This window comes from Ambystoma mexicanum, chromosome 1q, assembly GCF_040938575.1.
Source record: "Ambystoma mexicanum isolate Mex_15411 chromosome 1q, UKY_AmexF1_1, whole genome shotgun sequence".
NCBI lineage: Eukaryota > Metazoa > Chordata > Amphibia > Caudata > Ambystomatidae > Ambystoma > Ambystoma mexicanum.
In genome coordinates this window covers 450450798-450474367 of record NC_090922.1, presented here as the reverse complement: position 1 = coordinate 450474367, position 23570 = coordinate 450450798, and the positions used below count along the sequence as shown (strand labels likewise).

The following is a 23570-nucleotide window of genomic DNA, read 5'->3' as shown; positions in this document are numbered from 1 at the left end:
TTACCTTGGGTATTAGCCCAATTTGTAATGGGTGCAGTCATGATATGCCAGGGCACAGCCAAAACAACCACGATAGGCCAGGAGCACTATTTTCCTATGCATGTACTCCCACACATGTTAGTCACTGGCATAATATTTGTGTTTAAAGCCTCACTTTCGGGGTAGAATCATACTATACTAGATTCTGCCTCCCATGCCAGACACTGCTATGCTCAGTGCAAACTCCTATAACCTATAGTGCCATTGAATATCGGCTTAAGCCTCATACTCTTAAGTATAGCCGTCATATGGAAGTTACAGCCTCACAAGCTCAAGTGTTGTGGTCATTGCCAAGTGCATACTCACTGGGGCAAGTACTGTCCTCTTATTCCAGGTAAAGGCTATGTTCATGATTTGATAGGTTAACTGCAAACTTAACTGAATAACTTTTGGTGATCTCAATTTGAGAAGTTATGGAAAATGAGGTCCTGTGTGGTAAAGTGATTTGCCCAGAATCACACACATTGGTTAAGTGGAGATGCCTGAACGTGTGCCTACTTCAGTCTCCCAACCTGCCCTGTATAGTACATCCCCTACTATTCCATCTTTACTTTTACACCAACATACAACAAATTTTCCATTGGGTTCTTTCATGAGCAGACAGTTTTCTGTATTGTATTGTATTTGGTTATTTATATAGCGCCCTTTCCTCATTTGTATGGTCTCAATGCTTTTTTCCAGATTGGAACAGCCTCGGTGACCATAGTCAATGTGCTGGAAGGTTCAAGAAGTTTAGGTTATAAAATGCGTGTGTGCATTTTTGGCGGTCTAGCACTTGGGTGGCTGGCTAGGATCGACTAAGCTGCCGAAAGGTCTGGGCACGTGGGAGGGCGCAGTTGGAGGTTGCGATAGAGTGCTATTGTTGAAAGATTCGATGTGTGGACGGTGATACCACATTTCTTTTAGTTGGTTGTCGCTGTATGCTAGTGGCAGATGTGTTGAGGTACGTCTGGTGTTTCAGTGTGGACGGTTATATACTCTGCTAGACCAAAAAGCATAGCTGTAACTGCATTCTATGGTGCATGGGTGCTTAGCCGTGCCTGCAGCCTCTGTCCACAGATGTGGTGTAGGTATACATACCGAAGATCTTCAGGGATTATACGTGGTCTTCAGAGTTGTTTGACTGCTGCGATCCCTGTTCAGAGCGGACCGCTCTCTTCATTCATGGTCTCTCCAGTAAAAAAGGTCAGAGGATGCGCTGAGCGTGGGTGGGTTTATTGCGGTGTGCCTTAGCGATGGGTGCAGGCTACAGTAGACTCTTTGTCTCATTATTCATGGTCTCTCTTGTGGAAGGATCTAATGAGCGGCGAGTGAGATTATTGCAGGTGTGCCACAGCGACGGCTGTTGGCTTACTTGGTGTACTTGTCGAGTGGGAATGTATTTGTGCATGGGGTGATAGTGTGTCAGGTGAGCGCTGCGAAAGCTGCCGGCCCCTGTGTTGTAATTGGTGCAAGGGGTGTTGTTTCAGTGGTGTTGTAGTCTCGAGGTACCACGAATCAGGGGAATATTGGGAAAAGCAAGGATTTAAGGGCCTTCCTGAATTTCAGGTGGTTTTCAGTGTTGCGAATGTGTAGTGGTAGGGAGTTCCAGATTTTTGGCGCTTGGACGGAAAAGGAGGAACCGCCCAGCCTTGCAGAGTTGTGGGGTAGGATCACTAGACGAAATGCTGTGCGAGATCTGAGGTTCATAGCGGGTTGGTGGGGAACAATTTTGTCTCGGAGGAATTATGTGCCGGTGTTGTGGACTGCCCGGTGGGTGATAGACATGGCTTTAAAGGTGGAGCCAGAGGAGGACTCTATGATGCTGCATTTTGGATTATTTTGTAGTTTGCTGAGTTGAGATGCTGGGGCTCCTAGGAAGAAGTAGTTTGCGTAGTCTAGGCGGGATAGGATGATGGAGTTGATGACTGAAAAACGGTGGGGATAGGTGAGGTAGGGGAAAATACGCCTGAGAATCCATAGGTGGTAGAAGCAGGTTTTGGATACGATGGAGGTGTGTTGTGTGAGGGATAAGTCTGAGTCCAACGTGCAACCAAGGTTTTTTTACCACATAAGAGATTGGCGGTGTTTGTCCTAGTGGTTTGGGCCACGGGATTGATTGAGGGAGGAGTGCCGTTTTCCCGCAAACTAGGATTTCAGTTTTCCCAGGGTTGAGGTTGAGGTGGTTGGTCGTCATCCAGTGGTCAATATCAGAGAGGCATGACGACAGGTCAGGACTGCCAGAGCCTTCAGATTTGGGGATTTTGAGGATGATCTGGGTGTCGTCTGCATAGTTGTAGCAGGTAAGATTGTACGAATGATTGCGGGAAAGGGTTTTAGGTAGATGTTGAAGATTAGGGGTGACGGGGATGCTCCTTGAGGGACACCTTCACTTACTGGATGTGATGTGGACTGGTGGAGGTATATGATTTGTGATCGATTAGAGATAAAGGAGGAGATCCGCGAGAGGGCTGTGCTTCTGATTCCTAGCATTTGCAGCCTGTCTAGTAGGATGGAGTGATCAATGGTATGAAAGGCTGCAGAGCGATGTAGCAGGATGAGAACAGTGCAGCCTTTTGCGTTGGCTGTTCTGTTAAGGTCGTCCCAGATGGAGACTAGGGAAGATTCAGTTCCCCTTAGTGGTCTGAAACCTGATTGTGCAGGGTCAAGGAGGTTGTTGGCTTCGGCAAATTGGCGAAGCTGTTTGTATGCCGCACAGTCCATGAGTTTGGTGATGAAACGTGTGCTGGAGATAGGCCAGTAGTTTTGGGGGAGGAGTGGGTTGAGTGTCCATTTTATGAGGCTAGGTTTGATGTAGAATGTTTTTAGGGCCTTCGGGAAAGATCCTGATGTGAGTGAGCGGTTAAGGATTGTGCGTGCAACATTACCTGCACAGGCGGAGGATGGTATGTTTTTGAGGATTGAGGGTGGGCAGGGGTCTTCAGGGGAGCCTGACAAGCGGCTGACTGCTACGAGCGAGAGCAATTCTTGGTGTCTGATGGGAGAGCATGAGTCAAGGAAATGTGCCTGGGAGGGGTTTTGGACGGGGGTGTGTGGGTGAGAGGGAGGCAGTGGGGTATATGTTTTAGTTTAGCGATGATGGCGGAGTGTCTTTTGTTGGGGGCATTGTGGAAGTGGAGCGAAAGGGTGTCACATAGGGCTTGGGAGCTTGGAGTGGCCAGGCTCGATCATGCAGGGGATTTGGATTCAGCTATGGTTCTATGTAGTTCCTTACTCGGGTTGCGAGCATTTAGGTTTTGGTTCCCATAGAATGTTTTCTGCCTTTTTTTGATTTCCCGTCTGTATATTCTATTTGTCCTTGCTAGGGCGGTTTTATTCTGGGCTGACGGGTCAGCACTCCAAGCCCGTTCCCGGCAGTGCTTGAGAGTTTTGAGTGGTTTTAGATTGTAGGTGAACCACCTAGGTGTTGGTCCTGATCTCTGCGATGTCCGTTATGTTGTGGTGTGAGCGCTTTTGTAAGCCAGAGGTTGAAGGATTCGATTCCTGGAGGTAAAGTGTATGTAGAGAATTGAGGAGTGAGTGCTCTAGATCTGGGGTGATTACAACTGTGTTCCATAGTGGGAAGGTAGAGGGGGTGGCTGGTGGTGGTCGTGTGAGGCCTTGAACGCTGACTGCTGTGCTCAGAGGTATGAAGAAGTACAAATCAGTTCATGACAAGGGGTGGGGGGGCTGGATAGATATGTTTGTTGTGCTGAATATCGCGTCGAGGGTGTGACTTCTCGTGTGGAGATGTGGTGTTTCAGGTTGAGTGATTCTAGATGGTCTGTAAGCGACCTGGTCATAGGGTTTGACGGGGAGTCGAACCATATGTTGAAGCCTCCTAGGATGATGAGTGTTTGGTGTGGGATGAGGTTGGCGGCTAGTGCTTCCCCAAATGTGTCTGCAATGTTTTTGTTAGAGCAGGGGTGTCTGTAGACGAGTAGGAAACTGTGTAAAGTGGAGGGTGCGAGTTGGAGTTTACCCAGGAGGGATTCGTAGTCTGTGGTGCTGGTGGAGGTGTCCTTGGTTATTAGCTTGAATTGGTGTTTGTGTAATATTGCGAGCCCCCTTTTCCTTCGTGATCTGTTCCGGACAGTGAGGTTGTAGCCAGGTGGAACGGCCTTGTGCGTGAGGGGTTCGTAGTCGTCAGAAAACCAGGTCTCGGTAATGTAGAGGATGTCTGGGTTTTCATCCGTGATGAGATCATAGATGTGGAGTATATTTTTGGAAACTGACCTGGCGTTGATGAGGGTGCAGGATATTTGGTGGGTTGCCCTTGTGGGTGCTGGGTGGGTAGGATTGTGGGGGATAGCGGGGGCTGATGTGAGGGCAGGCAGTGCAGAGGGAGTGACACAGTGAGAGTGGTGGTGTAGTCTGGAGAACAAGGAACAAGCGGGTGGGGGAAGAGAGAGGGAGGGGAGGGGAATAGGGCTAGAACAGGCTTAGGCGTGGGTGGGGAGGTTTCGCTCCTATACTGTGGTGGCAGTGGTTGTGAACTGTGTTGGAGGATGGGCGATGCTAGGGGGGGGCATAAGGTTCCTTAGGTCTCGGCCTTTCCTTGACATTTGGGCAGTGCTGGATGTGTGGGTGGGAATGGGAGGGGGCTCTGGTGTTTGGGATTTTGACTAGAGCTGCTCTTGCTGCGCTAAGGCTGGGAAAGTGGCAGTTGGAGGTGCTGTGTAGTTCGTTGGAGACGGTGTGAGTGAAAGGTGTCGGTGAGTGGTTAGTGCAGGGGTGGTGCGTGGTGGCCATATTACGTGCCTTGCTGCGTCGTCCAGTGTGTTCTGGAGGGCGAGGTTTGGTAGTCTCTCTCTCCATCTTGCTGCTCTTAATTGCGCAGAGCGTGATCTACGGGTGGGGGAGAGTGGGACAGGGTGATTCTGGTGAGGGCGGGGGATAGGTGGGGTGTGAGGGTTGTACACTGAAGGTGTGCAGTGGTAGGAAGGTGGGCTTTGTGTTGGCAGGGGTAGGGAATGACTGCAGTGGGTCTCATTGGGCCTACTGCTGCGCCAGCAGGCTGCTCTGCTTTGGCCAGTGTGTGGCATGGTGACTTTCTGGCCTATGACACTTAATTGGCAGGGTTTCGCGGGTGAGGTTAGGTTTCACTGAGTGTTCCAATTTTGGAATGGGTTTCAGACACCTATGATGGAACACTTCTCGAAATTGAGGGTCCTGTATAGTGGGAGAGAGGCTTGGGTATCACAAGGCAGTTTAGGTACAGGAGAAAAACACACCTAGATTTGAGAGACCTGTATATTGGGAGAGAGGCCTCGGTTTCACAATGCAGTTTAAGTACAGGAGAAAAACACACCTACGTTTCAGAGACCTGTATAGTGGGAGAGAGACCTAGGTTTTGTACAATTATATCTGTCAATGTTGTTAATTGTAAGAGTGAAAGTATTCCAACCTTATCTACTGATGCTGGTTGACAGCAGTCTGTTCCTCATGTGTAATGTCAGGGTACTGCAGCCGGCTGGTCTGCTGGTGGGTTTGTGCCTTTGCGGCCGCCTCGTTGGCTGTTTGGGTGGGGTGCTCGGAGTATGGTGCTGCGCCCGGTGACTCAGGTGGGCGCTACTGGTTCTTCTTTTAGAGCTCTGCGCAGAGAGCTGGAACTAAGTGAAAGGGCCTAGAGCGCTTGTCTCGTCGTTCAGTGCTGCTGTAGGAGGAGGCCCCTGGCCTCCCCTGCTGACACCTGCAGACACTATATGGAGCCGCTACTGTGGGAGCTGCTCTTTGCCTTGGGCCCTTAGCCGCAGGGCTGTCGTGGGAGGGTGGGTTAAGAGTGGTGAAAAGCCTATCAGGAGAGGGGGCGGGAGGGAGGAGGGGACAAGGGCTGGTGCTCCCTGTTCTTAGAGAGGCACAGTTTCACCTCACTGATGATGCCCAACAAGGCTGAAACACGTGTATGGGGTTACTGTTGGTACTCTTGTTCAGAGGAGAATTGCCTAGCATTTCGGCGCTGGACTGCCCCAGGGCAGGACAAAGGCTGATATGCAGGGAAATTTCTTCTCTGTGAAAGAGACAGTGAGCTAAAGACTTGGTAGAGTCTCTCCCAGGGGTTATTCACACAAGAACAGGTCATTGGGCTGTGTTTGTGCTGGGAGAGACTCCCAGACCCCCCTTTGTTTTGCATAAATTAACTTTGGGTCTCACCCGAAGTTAACAGGGCGGTCCAGACGTGGACCCCTTGCTCACTGTTCTTAGAGAGGCACGGTTTCACCTCACTGATGATGCCCAACAAGGCTGAAACACGTGTATGGGGTTACTGTTGGTACTCTTGTTCAGAGGAGAATTGCCTAGCATTTTGGCGCTGGACTGCCCCTGGGCAGGACAAAGGCTGATATGCAGGGAAATTTCTTCTCTGTGAAAGGGACAGTGAGGTAAAGACTTGGTAGAGTCTCTCACAGAGGTTATTCACCCAAGAACAGATCATTGGGCCTTGTTCGTGCTGGTAGAGAGACTCCCAGACCCCCCTTTGTTTTATAGCTTTATAGACCTGCAGCGAGGGCCGTACAGGGCATTATGGGCCCGGAAGACCGAGTTAATGCTAGCTGCAGGTCTATAAAGCTATTAGAACACCCTCAGGGCCCGATTCTGAACTTGGCGCAGTGAATGTGCGAAAGAGCAGGATTCACTGCGACAAAGCAGGATGCCCAGGCTCCACCAGTATTCTCAAGTGGGCCTGGGCTCCATGTAGTGCACCTTCAGGATTGCGCCTAGTTTTGCCATAACGGGCGCAATCCTGAAATCTCAGCAGCATTTTTGTAAAATAACCACATATTCGTTATTTTACAAACATGCTGCTGAGAACACGGGTGTACATGAACACTTTGATATACACTAAAGTAAGCAACTTCAACGTTGCAGAATAGAACGTTGAAGCTGCTTGCTTTGGTGTATGTGAAAGTGTTCATATACACCTATGCAGTGTGAACACTTTCACATACACCAAAGCAAGCAGCTTCAACGTGCTATTCTGCAACGTTGAAGCTGATTGCTTTGGTGCCGCCAGCACACGCAAGTAATTACAACCCGATTTGCGGGCTGTAATCAATCTGCGGGCTATACCAGTTTGTATAGCCCGCAGATTGACCAATCAAGATTGTGAAGTGATGTTCAAGCTTTTTTGCTCTTAATATCTTATAATTTGTAATGAAGTAGACAAAAGTATTGTTGAGTAGATATGGGCTACAGATTTCATATTTTTAAAAGCTGCACTTTTTGTCAAATCTTATTTGTTTACCTAGTTTAAAACACAATGTTGTAGAAGTAGTTCATAAAAAACAGCTTGTGTACTTTTCCTATGAAAATGTTAACAAATAGGCAAAGATGTATGAACAATGTTAATGGCTACTGTATATATTATAAACATTGCCTACCTTGTGAAAAGACATGAGACGAGGTACAGGATGAAAGAAGGAATGCAAAGGTAAGGGAATAGGTGGGGCCGAGGTGAGGTGATATAACCACCGAAAGCTATACAGCATGAGTCTGTTCATCTCCTTTAGTTATGTCATGATGCCTACCTGCGGGGACCCAGAACACGTCCAGCAACCCCGGAAGCAGACATCAAGTTATCCTAAGCAAGCCCAACAACCCCTGCTAGGGGCTATTTGGGTCCAGTCCTGGCGCCTATGGCGTCAGGCTCATATGGAGAGTCAGTCCTGGCGCCATAGGCGCCAGGCTCATAGATTAAAACTCACCTGATGCAGACCATGCTGCAAACTTACCTGATGCAGACCATGCTGCAAGAGCTCCAAGCCAAAAGAGGCTTGGAAGGGACTACTTCACTTAGGGACTATTTTTTACTCGGGCGGGGCTGGGGAGGAATACTTACCTGGGACTACTTTGGAGGCTATTTAAACCACGCCCGAAGAGCAGCACACGCTTCCCGTTATTCCGCATCCAGCAGCGTAACGCTCACCGTGCCTGCAAGTCTGCATCCAGCCTTCTGCCATGCCCGTCTCGAGTTTGGAGCTCCTAGAAAAAGGGAGAAAGAAGGAGAAAAGGTTAGAACAAGAGCAATACCTTTAATCCTTACCTGAATTCCCGATCCATCGCGCCTTCGAGCTGGAAGAAAGAAGTTATTTTATGCACGTCGCCTCGCCTGCTGCAGCGCCGCGCTGAACTCACCGGCCTTCGCAGCATCTTCACATTCCACCGCATCCTCCTGTATGTTCCCGCCGCACTCCGGCACCTAAGGAGAAGACCAGAACAGCAAGGTGAGTCAAGGGAATACACAGAGGAATATTAGTTACCCTCCCATAGACTTACCTGATTTTACCACCGGGGGTACTATTCCTCTTCACGGGTCGGCGCAGCTTCCACTGCATCTTCGCCGAACCCCGGCCCCTAAGAGGAAACAAAAGGACAACAAGGTGAAACAAAGGGACTAACAAGGGGAACCCTCCTCACCAGAATAGACTTACCTGATTTTACCGCCAGAGGTATTATTCCCCAAGACTTCATACTTTCTCTCAGCGCCTGAATAAGGGAGAAAGCAACAGGTTACGTATTGACATTATTTTATCGAACTGTGTTGGAAAATACAAATCCTTACCAGAATACTACCGGTTGCCACGAGGAACTCTTCATTAGGATCAAGCTGCAACCTGCAAGGAATCGGACAAGAGTGAAAGTCAGGCATTTGAACTCTTACAAACTTTATACTTACAGCGTCTTGCCGGGAATCTCGGAGTCAATATTGTTCTGGAACTCACCAATTCCTTCGAGCCAGTGAAGCAACTGGTTATCAACGCGCCCCTGCGCTCAATGCAGGATGGAGAGCTCATCTTTTCAAACCATCAGGTGAGACTATAAGAGGGGACATCAAAGGTGATCTGTGGGGAGAACAGCGGGGGTGGGGGATTTACGCTCAACTCCACGGGTGGTTAAGTCCCTTTCTCCATTTGCAGAAGAATATTCCTACGGGCCAAGCAAACGAAGCTAGGTGGGCCAGTCCAGTCGGTCATCTCGGCCCTACGCGTCACATTGGTGGAGACGCCTCTGTGGGAGCCAGGTGAACGTAACAGAACGCGAAGCCTACCCACAAATTCCCACCCGGGCGTTATGGATACCTCAGAGACTGACCAATTGGCCCAATTACTAGGGGAACTGAGGGCTGAAGTGCATTCCGCCCGTCAAGAAACCAATGCTCTTAGGAGAGAACTGATTTTGTCAAAGGAGCGAACTGATGACCTTGCTAGGCAATTATTATTGCAAAGCCAGGCTGGACAAGCACCCCTACCTGGTTCCGGGAGAAATCCAGCTCCTGTGTTATCGAGTAACCCTGTGCAAATAAACCTACCAGGAAATATTCCTTTAGCTCCACCCGAACACTTTGCCGGCGATCCTAAAAGGTTTGCCGTGTTTATGAACCAATGCCACTTGCACTTTTTATGCAGACCTGGAGCCTTCCCAAACGATCAAGCCAAGGTAGCCTTTGTATTGTCATATCTCAGTGGCAGTGCAGCTGATTGGTCAATTCCACTAGTTACTCAGGATGACCCAATTTTTCGGGATTTTCAGGGCTTTCAAACGAGCATGGAAAGACTATTTGCCCGGCACTCCCAAGGACAGGCCCTGAATAACTAACGTTTGTCCCTACGACAGGGTAACCAGGACCTTCTATCCTACACCTTTAATAGGTTGATAGTGGAAACTGGATGGCCTGAGGTAAAATGAATCACGTTATTTCATCAATGGCTTCAAGGAGAACTCAAGGATGTCTTGGCTCAAGTCGTGAGCCCACCTCAAGACTGCGCTGAATATATAGACTTAGTGGTCCAGTTAGATCACAGACTTCAAAACAGAAAGGCTGATCGAGCCAAGTTTGAGAATTGGGTGTTGGTCAAAACCCATGCTAACCCCAAAGGAGCAGATGCTTCAGAACCCATGCAAATCGGAGGGGTTAAAGGATCCTTAACCCAGAAGGAAAGAGAAAGGAGACGGCAAATGCAATTGTGTCTATATTGTGGGATTTCTGGGCATTATCTACGGGATTGCCCTGTAAAACCACCCAAGAAGGTGGTAGGAGCTGCTGATAAAAGCCATATGGAGTCAGACTCGGGAAACGACCACGCCCGACAAGCGTAGAGGTTCGCTTGCCGAGCTTGAAGAAGGATACTGAGACCTCGCATTTCATCATACCAATGGTCCTCGTAGACCCAGGGCAGCCATCGCGTATGCACGCAGTAAGGGCATACATTGATAGCGGGGCCATAGGAAACTATGTGGACTATGAATTGGCTTCCAGGATGAATCTACCTCTCTGCCAGAAAACCACCTCAGATGTCATCACCACAGTCGATGGAACTGAAATTGCCTCTGAGCCTGAAACTCATTCCACCGCAGAGATGACACTATTGGGTCAGGATGGGCATCGAGAGACTATTGTGTTTGATCTAATCAAAGCCCCACAGTTGCAAATAATACTGGGGATACCTTGGTTGGAAACACATAATCCTTGTATTGATTGGCGAGAGAAGAGAATAACCTTCCCGGATTGTGCACAAACCTGTTACCCAAAGAAAAGTCAGAACGCAGGCCTGGCCACTGTAACCACAGCAGTCATGCAACTACCTCCAGAATATCAAGAATTCCAGGATGTCTTCCAAAAAGAACAGGCAAATACCTTACCTCCTCACAGATCGTACAATTGTCAAATCAATCTCATACCCGGTGCACAACCCACTTGTAGCAGGATCTATGCCCTTACGGAACCTGAGAACCTTCACCTACGACAATACTTAGACCAGTACCTTGCCAATGGCTTTATTCGCCCATCCAAGTCCCCTGCATCTTCAGCTTTGTTCTTCGTGCCCAAAAAGGAAGGTGACCTCAGAACGTGCATAGACTACCGCGCATTGAACCAGATAACTGTTAAGAACCGATACACATTGCCTCTGATCCCTGAACTACTAGACCAAGCGAAGGACGCTTTATATACAATAAATAAGATCTCTGGGGGTCATAGCATCTGGTATGTGTAAAAGAAGGCGACAAATGGAAGACTGCTTTCTGCACTAAGTATGGGTTATTCGAATACCAGGTGATGCCTTTCGGGTTGTGCAATGCACCAGCAGCCTTCCAATACTTCATGAACGATGTCCTTCGTGAACTCATTGACGTTTGTGTTGTTGTATATATCGATGATATTCTAGTATACTCCTCTTCAGAATCTGACCATGTGAAGCACGTCCGAGCAGCCCTTGAAAAATTGCGCCAGCACAAACTATATGCAAAACTGGAAAAATGTGTTTTTCATGCCACACAAGTTGAATTCCTTGGGTTTATCCTGACCCCAAAGGGAGTCCGAATGGACTCACGAAAGGTGGACGCAATCCTTAAGTGGCCATCACCAAGTTCAGTTAAAGGAGTACAAAGCATGCTCGGCTTTGCCAATTTCTACCGCAGATTCATCCCGGATTTTTCACATGTTGTACATCCCATCACATTACTCTTACGAAAAAATAAACGCTTTATGTGGACTGAAGAAGCTGAAAATGCCTTCCAAGAGCTGAAAGCGAAATTCACATCTGCACATGTATTAAAGCACCCGCGCCCTGAACATCCATACATAGTGGAAACTAATGCATCCAGTCTAGCCATGGGAGCTGTCCTGTCTCAAAAGGACTCTGAAACTGGCCAGCTTCATCCAGTAGCATTTTGGTCCAGAAAGTTCTCGGCACCCGAGTTAAACTATGCGGTTACCGACAAGGAGTTATTAGCCATTAAATCCGCCTTCAAGGCTTGGCGGCACTATCTTCTCGGTGCCAGGCATACCATTACTGTGATCACCGATCACCGGAACTTACAGTATTTAAAGACAGCCAAGGCCCAATCGTCACGTCAACTCCGATGGGCATTGTTCTTTGCCGAGTTTGATTTTTGTAATAACCTATCGACAAGGTTGTAAGAATGGTAAAGCAAACGCCTTATCCCGAATAGGGATGGGAGAGGCAGAAGTGAACCCAGAACAGTACCTATAATTTCCGAACAAAGAATTCTTGGCATGACTACTCTACAGACACTAGAGGACATTCAGGTAAAGATCCAGCAACTCTTTGATCCTACAGCCCTGCAAGACTGGGTAAAAAAAGGCCCGGACTACTCTGTCACCAATGATCTGCCTTATTACCAAGGGCGGCTATTTCTGCCACACAAGGAACTACAAGAGCTAGGCATTTCCCGTTATCAGGATACCCTAATGGAGGGGCACCCAGGTATTGCAAAAACTGAAGCTAAAATTAAAAGACAATTCTGGTGGCCCACCTGGCGAAAGGATATTAAATCATTTGTGATGTCTTGTGGCATTTGCGCCCAAAACAAAAGTCAAAAGAAAAAACCAGCTGGACTCTTACAAACTTTAGACATTCCACCTACACCATGGCACACCTTATCGTTAGACTTTATTACTGATCTACCCCCATGCAATGGATTTAACACCATTCTAGTTATTATGGATCTTTTTTCCAAGATGGCCCACTTTATTCCTTTAAAGGGATTACCTTCAGCTTCAATCCTGGCCAAGGAGTTCCTCGAAAACATTGTTCGCATACACAGATTTCCCTCCATATTGGTCTCTGACCGGGGCAGTCAATTCATTTCACATTTTTGGAAGAAATGCTGTCAATTGGCGCAAATCGATGTGAGGTTATCGACCAGTCACCACCCCCAGACCGATGGTCAAACGGAGAGGACCAACCAGACTCTCGAACAATACCTGCGTTGTATGTTACATCAGACTGAGAGTTAAAGGAACGACATTCTTTGGATCGCCGAATATGCATACAATAATTCAGTACACTCTGGAACTGGACAAAGCCCCTTTTATACCTTATATGGGCACCATCCTCGAACCTCAGACCTTGACTCACCCCAACACTTAGAAATGCCTGCAGTGGACCATCTGCACGCTACGATTACACAAGCCTTTAAGGAACCAACTACACATTTAAAACAGGCGAAAGAAAAATACAAGAAAGATGCTGATCGGCATAGAAGTGATACTCCACAATACCAGATAGGGGACCAAGTATGGTTAGCCACAAAACATATACCTCTAAAGGGAACACGGACCTTTAACCCCAGATATTTGGGACCTTACTCTATTAAGGCCATTATCAACCCGGTGGCTGTCAAATTGGACTTGCCTGCTAATATGCGAATTCACCCCATCTTTCATGTGTCACTTTTGAAGCCAGTGCAACCAGGGACAAGACTAACCAGGCCACCAGACCCTATCCTTGTAGACGGAGAACCCGAATTTGAAGTTAAGAACATCCTGGAATCCAAGCTGATAAAGTCAAAACTCTTTTATTTAATCGACTGGAAAGGTTACAGACCACAGGAAAGGTCATGGGAACCTAGTGACCATGTTCAGGCACCCCGATTGGTGAAAAAATTCCACCGAAATTTCCCAGACAAACCGAAACCACAGGGAAGAACGACTTTAGGAGGGGCCTTGGGGGAGAGTGCTGTCATGATGCCTACCCCCGGGGACCCAGACAACGTCCAGCAACCCTGGAAGCAGGCATCAAGTTATCCTAAGCAAGCCCAACAACCCCTGCTAGGGGCTATTTGGGTGCAGTCCTGGCGCCTATGGCGCCAGGCTCATATGGAGGGCGCCAGGCTCATAGATTAAAACTCACCTATCAGACCATGCTGCAAGAGCTCCAAGCCAAAAGAGGCTTGGAAGGGACTACTTTACTTAGAGACTATTTTTTACTCGGGTGGGGCTGGGGAGGAATAGTTACCTGGGACTACTTTGGAGGCTATTTAAACCACGCCCGAAGAGCAGCACACGCTTCTCGTTATTCCGCATCCAGCAGCGTAATGCTCACCGTGCCTGCAAGTCTGCATCCAGCCTTCTGCCATGCCCGCCTCGAGTTTGAAGCTCCTAGAAAAAGGGAGAAAGAAGGAGAAAAGGTTAGAACAAGAGCAATACCTTTAATCCTTACCTGAATTCCCGATCCATCGCGCCTTCGAGCTGGAAGAAAGACGTTATTTTATGCACGTAGCCTCGCCTGCTGCAGCGCCGCGCTGAACTCACCGGCCTTCGCAGCATCTTCACATTCCACCGCATCCTCCTTTATTTTCCAGCTGCACTCCGGCACCTAAGGTCCGGGGGTACTATTCCTCTTCCCTAAGAGGAAACAAAAGGACAGCAAGGTGAAACAAAGGGACTAACAAGGGGAACCCTCCTCACCACAATAGACTTACCTGATTTTACCGCCGGAGGTATTATTCCCCAAGACTTCATACTTTCTCTCAGCGCCTGAATAAGGGAGAAAGCAACAGGTTACATATTGACATTATTTTATCGAACTGTGTTGGAAAATACAAATCCTTACCAGAATACTACCGGTTGCCACAAGGAACTCTTCATTAGGATCAAGCTGCAACCTGCAAGGAATCGGACAAGAGTGAAAGTCAGGCATTTGAACTCTTACGAACTTTATACTTACGGCGTCTTGCCGGGAATCTCGGAGTCAATATTGTTCAGGAACTCACCAATTCCTTCGAGCCAGTGAAGCAACTGGTTATCAACGCGCCCCTGCGCTCAATGCAGGATGGAGAGCTCATCTTTTCAAACCATCAGGTGAGACTATAAGAGGGGACATCAAAGGTGATCTGTGAGGAGACCAGCGAGGGTGGGGGATTTACGCTCAACTCCACGGGTGGTTAATTCCCTTTCTCCATTTGCAGAAGAATATTCCTACGGGCCAAGCAAATAAAGCTAGGTGGGCCAGTCCAGTCCGTCATCTCGGCCCTACGCGTCACATTGGTGGAGACCGCAGCTGTCCAGTTCCGATCGACGCCTCTGTGGGAGCCAGGTGAGCGTAACAAGTTAGCATACCAATCTAAAAATGACCAAATACTGTATTTGTACATTAATTAGATTTTCCATAGTTGCCAAATCTCCAAGATCCTCAAGTGATGTGATTCCGTGGTGGGGAGACATTCTTTTTTTACTTTGTTTATTATTTATGTATGGTTATAAAAACAAACTTTACAAAAATAAAGCCGTTAAAGAGACTTCATAATTAGTTCAGCAACAAATACATCAAACTATATTAGAGTATCAAAAAATCAGGAATAAACAAATGAGAAAGAGTAAGAAGTATAGATAGGGAAACTGAAAAGAGGACAAGAAAAGGAAAATAATCATTTTTCAAAGATTACATGTGAAAGCCACAATCCTGACATTTTTGTAGTTCCACAGGACTGCTCTTTGCACGTCAGGTACAATACAATATTGTGTGGTAGGTCAGAAGGATGAGAAAGACCCGGTTTTTTGCATTCTTACAGATTTGTTATTGAAATGATAAGTAAAAGGCCTCACTATCGCTAACCTGTGGATTTCCCTTCCTGACAAAACTAACTAGGGTGCTTGTAGTCTGTTGTGAAGTCCCAAAGCAAACCGTCTGCCCTCCATCCAAAACTAAGCTGCACTGACCCTAGCACTTAGACAAAACAACTAAAGCAATTGGAAAGGCTTCCCCAACCTTAATATATAATTCTTCAATAGTTTTTGGCTATTTGCTGTATTAACTCATTCAGTTCCTTTTGGGGACCTTTCCAAATCCCTAGTTCCCCTTTCTCTTGACTTTGTAAAGTCCTCTTCTTTGGTGTTCTTGGCCTTTGAGTTTTTTATTGTGCTTTTCTCAAGTGTCTCTGAAAGTCTCTTTCTCTAGTATGACCCGGGAAATAGAACCTGTCTTTGGTGTTCCAGCTTTCTGTCTTATTTCTGGTATGAGTAGGATGAGTCCCGTTATGATTCTCACTCTCTCGGTTCTCTCTCGTAACACTCAGATGAGTAGGATGAGTCCCATGATTGTGCCAATAATATTCTGTGCTGAACTTCCTTACATCAAGGCTACTGTGACGAGTATGATTATGTACTTGTTATACTTGTTTTCCCTCACGGGTCTCCCGCCGTCCCCGTTATCTTGTATTACACGGGTTGGTGTCACCGGGCGAGCTTGCAGGATAGGTACTTCTCTTTGTTCGGTCAAAATGGCTTCTGCTTTCTCTCCAACTCGCTCTGCTTCTTGTCTGCGACTCCGCAGTGGTCTCGTTGAAGTTTCCAGACTGTACAGTACACCGTCCTTGGGTCACGCCATCACTCACTATTGGCTCTCTTCATTGGGGTATTCTTCACCTGCTCTCCTCTGCCTTCTGCTCTCCTGAAGCGTCCCTCACACGCTTGCCCATTGCTTCCTCAATACAGAGGATCTCCAGGTTTCAATCAGCTTTCATGGCAACGCCGGTTTGAAACTCCCAGGTTTCACTTGTAACTGATAATGGTCCTTCCCTTTTTATGATACATTGCTGAGCCCTCCCCTGCAGAGGATTATAGTCCTTTTTCTCTTCCAGTTGAGTGCTCTCCATCACTCGCTCATTTCTCGTTGTTACAATATTGCTGGTTTCTACCCACTGGGCAATCTGTATTATTTGCTCACTCTTCTTCATTGTAGCCTTGCCACATATTTTTTTAGGTTGGATCTTGTATCCTATGGCACAAAAACAAACCGTGACTTGGTCTGCGGGGCCTTTCTGAAGTAGTGACATTACTGTTGCTCCAAGAATAGGGCTTTTGGGAGTTCCTCTGTGGTACGGTAGTCCTTGTTCCAAAGGGGGGAGTCTTTCTCTGTGAGGTCCCTCTTGCCGCCACCGCTAGGGGGGGAATAGCCATAGAGGCACACTTGGTTATGACTTATTACTCTGGTTTATGTCAGCAATCAAAACAGTACCTTTCAGAAGACACCTTAGAAATAATGCTAGCAACCCTTCCAAGGAACAATGCTAGCTCAAAGAAGTCCTGGGATTCGTTTTTTGTGTGTGGAGAGACAGGCAGCGGGTGCGAATGGCAACAGGGACTGGAATGACGGTATCAAGTTGTTTTGCCGACAGTAGATTTTCCAAAGTACTTTTTTAAACAAAATAAGTACTTCAAAAATGGCTTTTGTCCAAAAAAGATTACTTGGAAAAAACACCTTCGGCAAAGGGACATAGAACCAGAATAACAATTGGCGATCAATCATTGGGTAAAACACCAAACATCCACAGGCTTTGTCCCCCTTCACAGTCGGTCTCTCCCCTGTGTTCATTTTCCAGACCAGTAGTTTCTGCTTACAGGCAGCACTTACTGTGCCACTTAAAAGCCAAAGCTAAAAAGGACAGAAACATAAAAAACTATAATTGTTCCAAAAGAAAAGAATTCCTTTCAAAAGACACACTGCGTTTTGTTGATTGACTCACAATTATAACTAGGAAATGTTTGCATTCCTCGCCATTGACCACCCATACTAATGACCTAATTGGTGCATTTGATATTCTGTGCATCCATGTAATATTATTTTCATCCTGCCTTTTGGGGACCTTTAATTTTCAGATTGATGCCCGGAGCGACAGAACCGGGGAAGTCATCTTTAAGGACAATTTCAATTCTTCAGTTGCAGGCGTGGTGGAGGGAGATTACAGAATGGATGGACACACCCAGTTGATATGTTGTTCTGTTGATGGTGAAGGTAATACAAATACAGAGACTTACTCTTGTGAAAATACAGTTTTTAACAGTTTTAGAATTCTTCATCATGTGAACAGTTTCTTGTCTTAACTCCATTCAACTTGTTCTTTGGTCACCTTTCAATTTTCTATTTATCATATTCAATTTTCCTTTATTAGTTGCATGTTTGGAACTAAAAGGTGTATAATAAAGGGATACATTGTCCCATGCCATTTGGTTTTTACTTTAAGGCGTTTTATGTATTTTAAAGATCACTGCACATGATTTTGTGATTCACTGCGATGATATTCATGAATGTATATACAACTTGCATGTTCCATATCTTTGCTGTGGCAGTCTTTCTATCAATGCTTTTGCATTGCTACAGTAACATCGGTCTCCTCTGTCACACGGCAATTCTTCCTTTAGGTCCACGTCTTCCCCCTCCCGCAGCCTTTCTACCTTCCACTCCAGGAAGGAGGTTTACCCCCTCCAAACACTGAAGATGTGTATCCCTTACTTGTTATTCATGCGCATAGCTAGCACACACAATAGTGATTATGATGCACATCTCCACTTTGAACTAACTACTCTACCTAGGTTCCCTAAACCTTCATGGGATTACAGTTTCTCTACAGAGAGCATATATCAAGTTCTTGATTCACAGCATGATCAGTGTCCTTGATAATCCTTCTAGACCTTTTTTTGATGGTTATACAGATGCACTTTACACTTCGCTCTCATCAGCGTAAAGGCAGAAAAATGCCATACATCTCTTTTCCATTGGATGTTTCAGTGCCACATAGGCCACGCGGCCATAGAGAAACCCACCCAAACTGGTTCTGGTTGGGTAGTGTGGCGGGTCAGAAGAATGGCTCTGACTCTTGAGGACATTTTCAAAGATGTGTTTATTAAAGAATAAGGATAAGGCCCAATTGTCCCTATAGCTAGTTCCCTACGTATCCAACTAACTAAGGTGCTCGTCCTTCATCTGTGAATGTCCCAAAGAATATGTTGACAGCCCAGACTAACCCTAAACTGACCCTACCACTATTCTAACAACGAAAGACAGGAGAATGATTCCCTTCTCCTGGTACTTTGTTTCTCACCAATCCCTTCTACCGTATTCTTCTTAATATGTGATTTTTAAAAAGTCTTTTGTGACTTTTTCAAGATCTCATTATACATTTGTTTCTTCTCAACAATTGGTTTCTTTGACCTTGGACAAATGCTTTGATCCGTATTATGGGATTGATGTTACTTTGATGCTGCTCTTTCCCTGTATAAAAAGGAGATGTTTTCCCCTTTTCCCAGGGTACTGACATCCAGCCTCTGCAACTCTCCATCTTGGGATTCTCTTCTATGCTTCTTAAATTCATAGTATTCTTTCTCTTTATAGTCTCTGTCTTTAGGCATATAAAACTCTCTGCCTCGCTCCTGAGGCGTGTGCCTTGTAGTTGCACTCTCACTCTTTAGTGCATTCGACTTTCTTTCATTGTTATTGTTCCAGTCTTTCACTTCCGAGGTTATGCTTGCTTCGATTGGACTCAGACGAGTATGAGTAGTCCCATGACCATTCCATGGTGGCCTCCTCGGTCTCCCGTTCTCCCTGTTACCTTGGATTCTCTGGGATAACGTCACTGGGGCCTCAGTTCGCTCAAGGTTCACTGTTTCCTTCGCTTCCTTCGCGTCTCTTGTTACTCTGGTGTCCCGCGTTCCATATTGTTCTTATAGACAGATTAGCAACTCTGCGGGTATCCTAAACATATGTGGTTCTGACCACTTTATGGTCTTGGCATTGTTTTGTGGAGCACCAGTCCACAACAAAGTCTTTGTGGTCACGCCACCATCCTCATCTTCTCGCTCTTTCCTTCTCCGAAGAAGCTGCGCGTCCAGCGCTCTGTCTTTGACACCCAAGCAGTTTCCAAACTCGCAGGCTCCACAGGTTGCATAGTCTCCTCATCTCTTGGGTGTTACCTCGCTGTGTGGCTTCAGTGGCTGTTGTTCGTGTCTCTCTCCCTCCGCTTGCTGCAGCGTTTCTCTCCACTCCGCTTTCCTCATCCCAGTTAAATGATATGGTATTTGGCATTTAAAGTGACAGGCTCTGTTTCTTGTTGACAATAACAGTAGGCCATTTTGAGATTTTCTGTTTGGGATTTCTTCACAGAAACGGGAGTCCTTGTCCCCACAGTGGGGAGTATCTCCCAGTGAGGTCCCACTTTCCTCGACCCATAGGGAGTGTGTTGCGGAGCAGGTTCACCTCCCTAACCTTGCAGGAGGGGGGCTCCCCTTTAGGGAGAAGGGACGAATTCCTGTGATTCGTCACAGCAGCTAATGAGGAAAGACCTTGGCGTAAAACCCCACCAAAAAGCTTGAATTTCATAATAATGGGGTTGACCTGTGACACAAGATGGAAGTACCAGTGCATGGGAGGCCAGAAGTGATGAGGTTCCAAAGTTTATGTCAGGTAGTTGAATTAATCTGAAAAATCAGTTTCATATGAAGTTCTCAGTATGGATTCTAGTTCCTGGTCTGAAGCCAAGTCTGGACAGGCAGTGCTGCAGAACATTTTGTAGTTAATCAGTTGTAGGTCCACCTCCATCCTCTGGGCATGTATGCTGTGTAATCTCTCACAAGAACGGACGAAGGGTGACGGGTTGTCGGATTAAGTAAATTACTCCTAGTACTGTCTGAGTCCCGAGTCCATTGTCCCCTTCCTACATATGCCATCCCACCCTACATTCTAAACTATACATCAGTCAGATACAGCCTGGGAAAGGACTGTTGGGGCGAGGCTTGGAACGATGCTGGAATGGTCGCAGCTGCATCTGCATTAGCCAGTCAAATTGAGTGATTATTTTTCTGCATGCGCGTGATCTCACATAAGTATGGAGGCCGTTTGACTATGGACTAGGAGTACAGTAGTCCCTACGTTAAGTAACTGGAATTAGCCAAAAGCGCTGCCGCATTCCCACACACATCTGCTTTCACATCCAACTGGAATGACACTATGCACAACACTTAATCAATAAGGATGTAGCTACCTTTCGAGATAAATTCGAACTGTAGCTACACATATAACTGAATAACCTCTTACACGCCCCTTCAGCTTATTTCCCTAGTGTACATCTCTCCAACCATACACATGCCAATTAGACATGGGTGACTAGCAGGGACTCGGCCAAGCCCTCATAGCCTATAATGGCCATTATGCACATATAAAAAGTGCTTATTTTTGGGTGTGGGAAAAGACTTCTATTTCTTGGTCAATATTTCTCAAATTGACTGGGACCTCTATTGGGGAATAAGTCTTCGAAGGACCAGTCTTATTTAACAAATTGTCTCGTTGGTATATGTTGGTACAAGTGTCCCCAAGTAGAGTATGATCTCCAAATCTATCCGAGGACACCATGTTGGAAACCAGGCCCTGATGCTGCATGGGACTTCCCCCTGCCCAGTGATGAGGATTAAATTAGGGCAACATACCTTGGGAAGGCACAAGGCCCCCTTGGTTGCTCCACTAGTTCCCAAAATCCACCAGAGGACCTCATTGCAGCATCCACAGGAAAACTGTGCTCTCGTAGACCACTTTCTAGTATGAGCAGTGTATTACCATTGGATATGTGTGCCCACAGCCTTGCCTTTGGAGACACCACTCCATCTGTGCATGTCTGAAACACAAACTCCAACAAATACTCTTCAAAGTCCTTTGCATCCTTTCTATGTTGACTCTTTAAAGCCACAAACAATGCTCCTGTTAACATTTCTCACCCACTTGGGCAAATCCTAGAGAATTGGAACTTGAAAGGGTACTGTCGATGTTTTAAACCCATTACTCGCAGGAAAGATAACCTATGTCTAAAGTGACCAGACCCCTTTCTAAACAATCTGCGTTATCCTGACAAAGCATGGCATGTGCACACAACTTATACCTTTGCCATTGTGCCACCCTCCTTCGAGTAATCAAGTAGAGGCTGCCTGGAGAGTTTAGAAAGCATATAGGTCCTCTAGATTTAACACCCCTAGTTCATGTTGTGGCGAATCCTAGGGTTTTGTCACTGTTCCCATGGCAGGGAACCCCATTTCAATGAGGCTAGGGAGGTGGGGCCGCTATCCAATAGTCCCCAGCGGCAATGGTACTCAGCGGCAGGATCTCATGGGGAGGGAAACACCCTGTGGGGGCAAGTGACGCCTATTATGGGAGAACACAGTATTTCTATCATCCACCCCTACCTCCCTTGTCCTCCTACCCTACACCAATCTCTGAAGTGCCAAACACTTCTATATGTTTTTGCAGAGTAGTGGACCACCATCCTCCTAAAACATGCTGCATAAAACATACTGGGATGAGGAAGAGTAGGGACTACCCATATGGAGTACATGAGGAAACTGAAACGAGGAAGAATACACCTATCCCAGAGGCATTGCCCCCAAAACAGTCTCAATATGGAACTGTTGAAACCCCCTCAGTTATTTAGTTTCATTCAGAGTGTAAGAGAAGGAAATAGGTTTTTGACATAGAACGGAAGACTCTTTACTTTTGGAGATTCTGACAGCTTCTGTAGTTTTTCAGTTGAGGCAGGGAATCCCCTCTTCGAGATGGGGACAGGTAGGTTTTCTCTTCTGTTTCGTATAAATAAGTCTTTGCCAATCGCCATGCCACCATTGTGTCAGACTCGTACTTCTGCACCCTTAGAATGTAAAAAAAAATGCTCTGTTTGTACTGTTTGCACATGCTGGAGTTGACTCACTTGTGGTTTAGGCAAAAGCCGGATAATGTGTGAGGAAGAGATCGGGGAGCATATAGTGGATTATAGTGGTACGTAAGGAGACTTTGGATATGAAGGTGAGTGGTCATATTGAAACAGAGCTCTACAACCTAAACATACATATTATGCTGGGAGCTATTTATCTCCTGTCTATTGCCTATGACAGCCTGGTTGGCTACGAAGAGCTACATTAGGCTATCCAGACCGACTGGTGTCATATAAAAATACCTAAGTGTCATTAACTCTGTATGTTTGTCAGTTTATATCAGTGAGCATGGGTCACAAAGTTTGCATCTCAGATGGCAGTTACATTTGCTATAGAACAGCTCCTGTTTACCCAGAAGTAGCTCCTACTTACTAGGTAATGCCGGATACCCAGGAGCTGCTTTGAGCTTGTGCTAATCAAATTGTTATTTATACCCCTGTTTTGCATTCTAATTTGGAGAGACTTGGGGACAAAAACTTCACAATGAATTTTTGACAATAAAATGCCCTGGTTGGAGTGCAAAAGTAAGCCCTGAAACAGAATAGGTAGACCCTCAAAGGAGTGCCGACTTGCTCTGAAACCGTAGTGATGAGCGAGGCTGTGGCTTGGGCATTGGATATAAACACAGGAAATTACTAAGGTGTAGACACAACAGCAGATCTTGAAAGGCTATGCAAATTGGGTTTACACATTGCCAAAGTAGATTCTGTGTCACCAAAGCTAGATGTAATGCAGAATAGAATTGGCGCGTTTGCATTTCAGATCACTGAAGCGAAGAATAAACACAGCCCAAAATCCCCAAAACACTTAACTCGGGACTGTCGGCACCTGTCCACACTCGTGTGCGTCACAGTGGCTGACAGCTTGAAAAAGTAAAACAAAAAATTAACTCCATACAAAGAAGAGGACCGGCATCGTTTATGTTTTATTACTTGGATTGGCACATACATTTTTTTATTGTTTTTTATCAAACATTATACAGTTATCATCAACCACACGCAATAGGGACTTCCCATAGGACATGGCACCATTAGTTAAACGCAGCGTTAGCCCAGCACTATGTAACGATCTACTCATAAAGGCTGTCCGTGCGCTCAACATTGTTTTGTTAATGAATGGTCTACATATCCCCATCCTCCCCACCCCGACAGCGTTACTCCCATCAATGTCTTAGTGGGTTCATATCACCTGTAGTCTCCTTGTGCATCACATTTCTCTCCTTGTGTATCGCATTTCCTGCAAATGGAAATATGATAGCAATGCCAGTGGCGTGGCCTCTGCTGCT

At 46.4% G+C, this 23570-nt stretch overlaps 1 protein-coding gene across 1 annotated transcript in view; it reads left to right on the top strand.

Moving 5' to 3' along the window:
• BBS2 (Bardet-Biedl syndrome 2) overlaps window positions 1-23570 on the top strand; it is a 1290628-nt gene that overhangs the window by 635927 nt on the left and 631131 nt on the right. The window contains exon 9 of the mRNA XM_069640291.1: window positions 17417-17552. Coding sequence (XP_069496392.1) covers window positions 17417-17552 — 136 coding nt within the window. The remainder of the gene's footprint in view (window positions 1-17416; window positions 17553-23570) is intronic.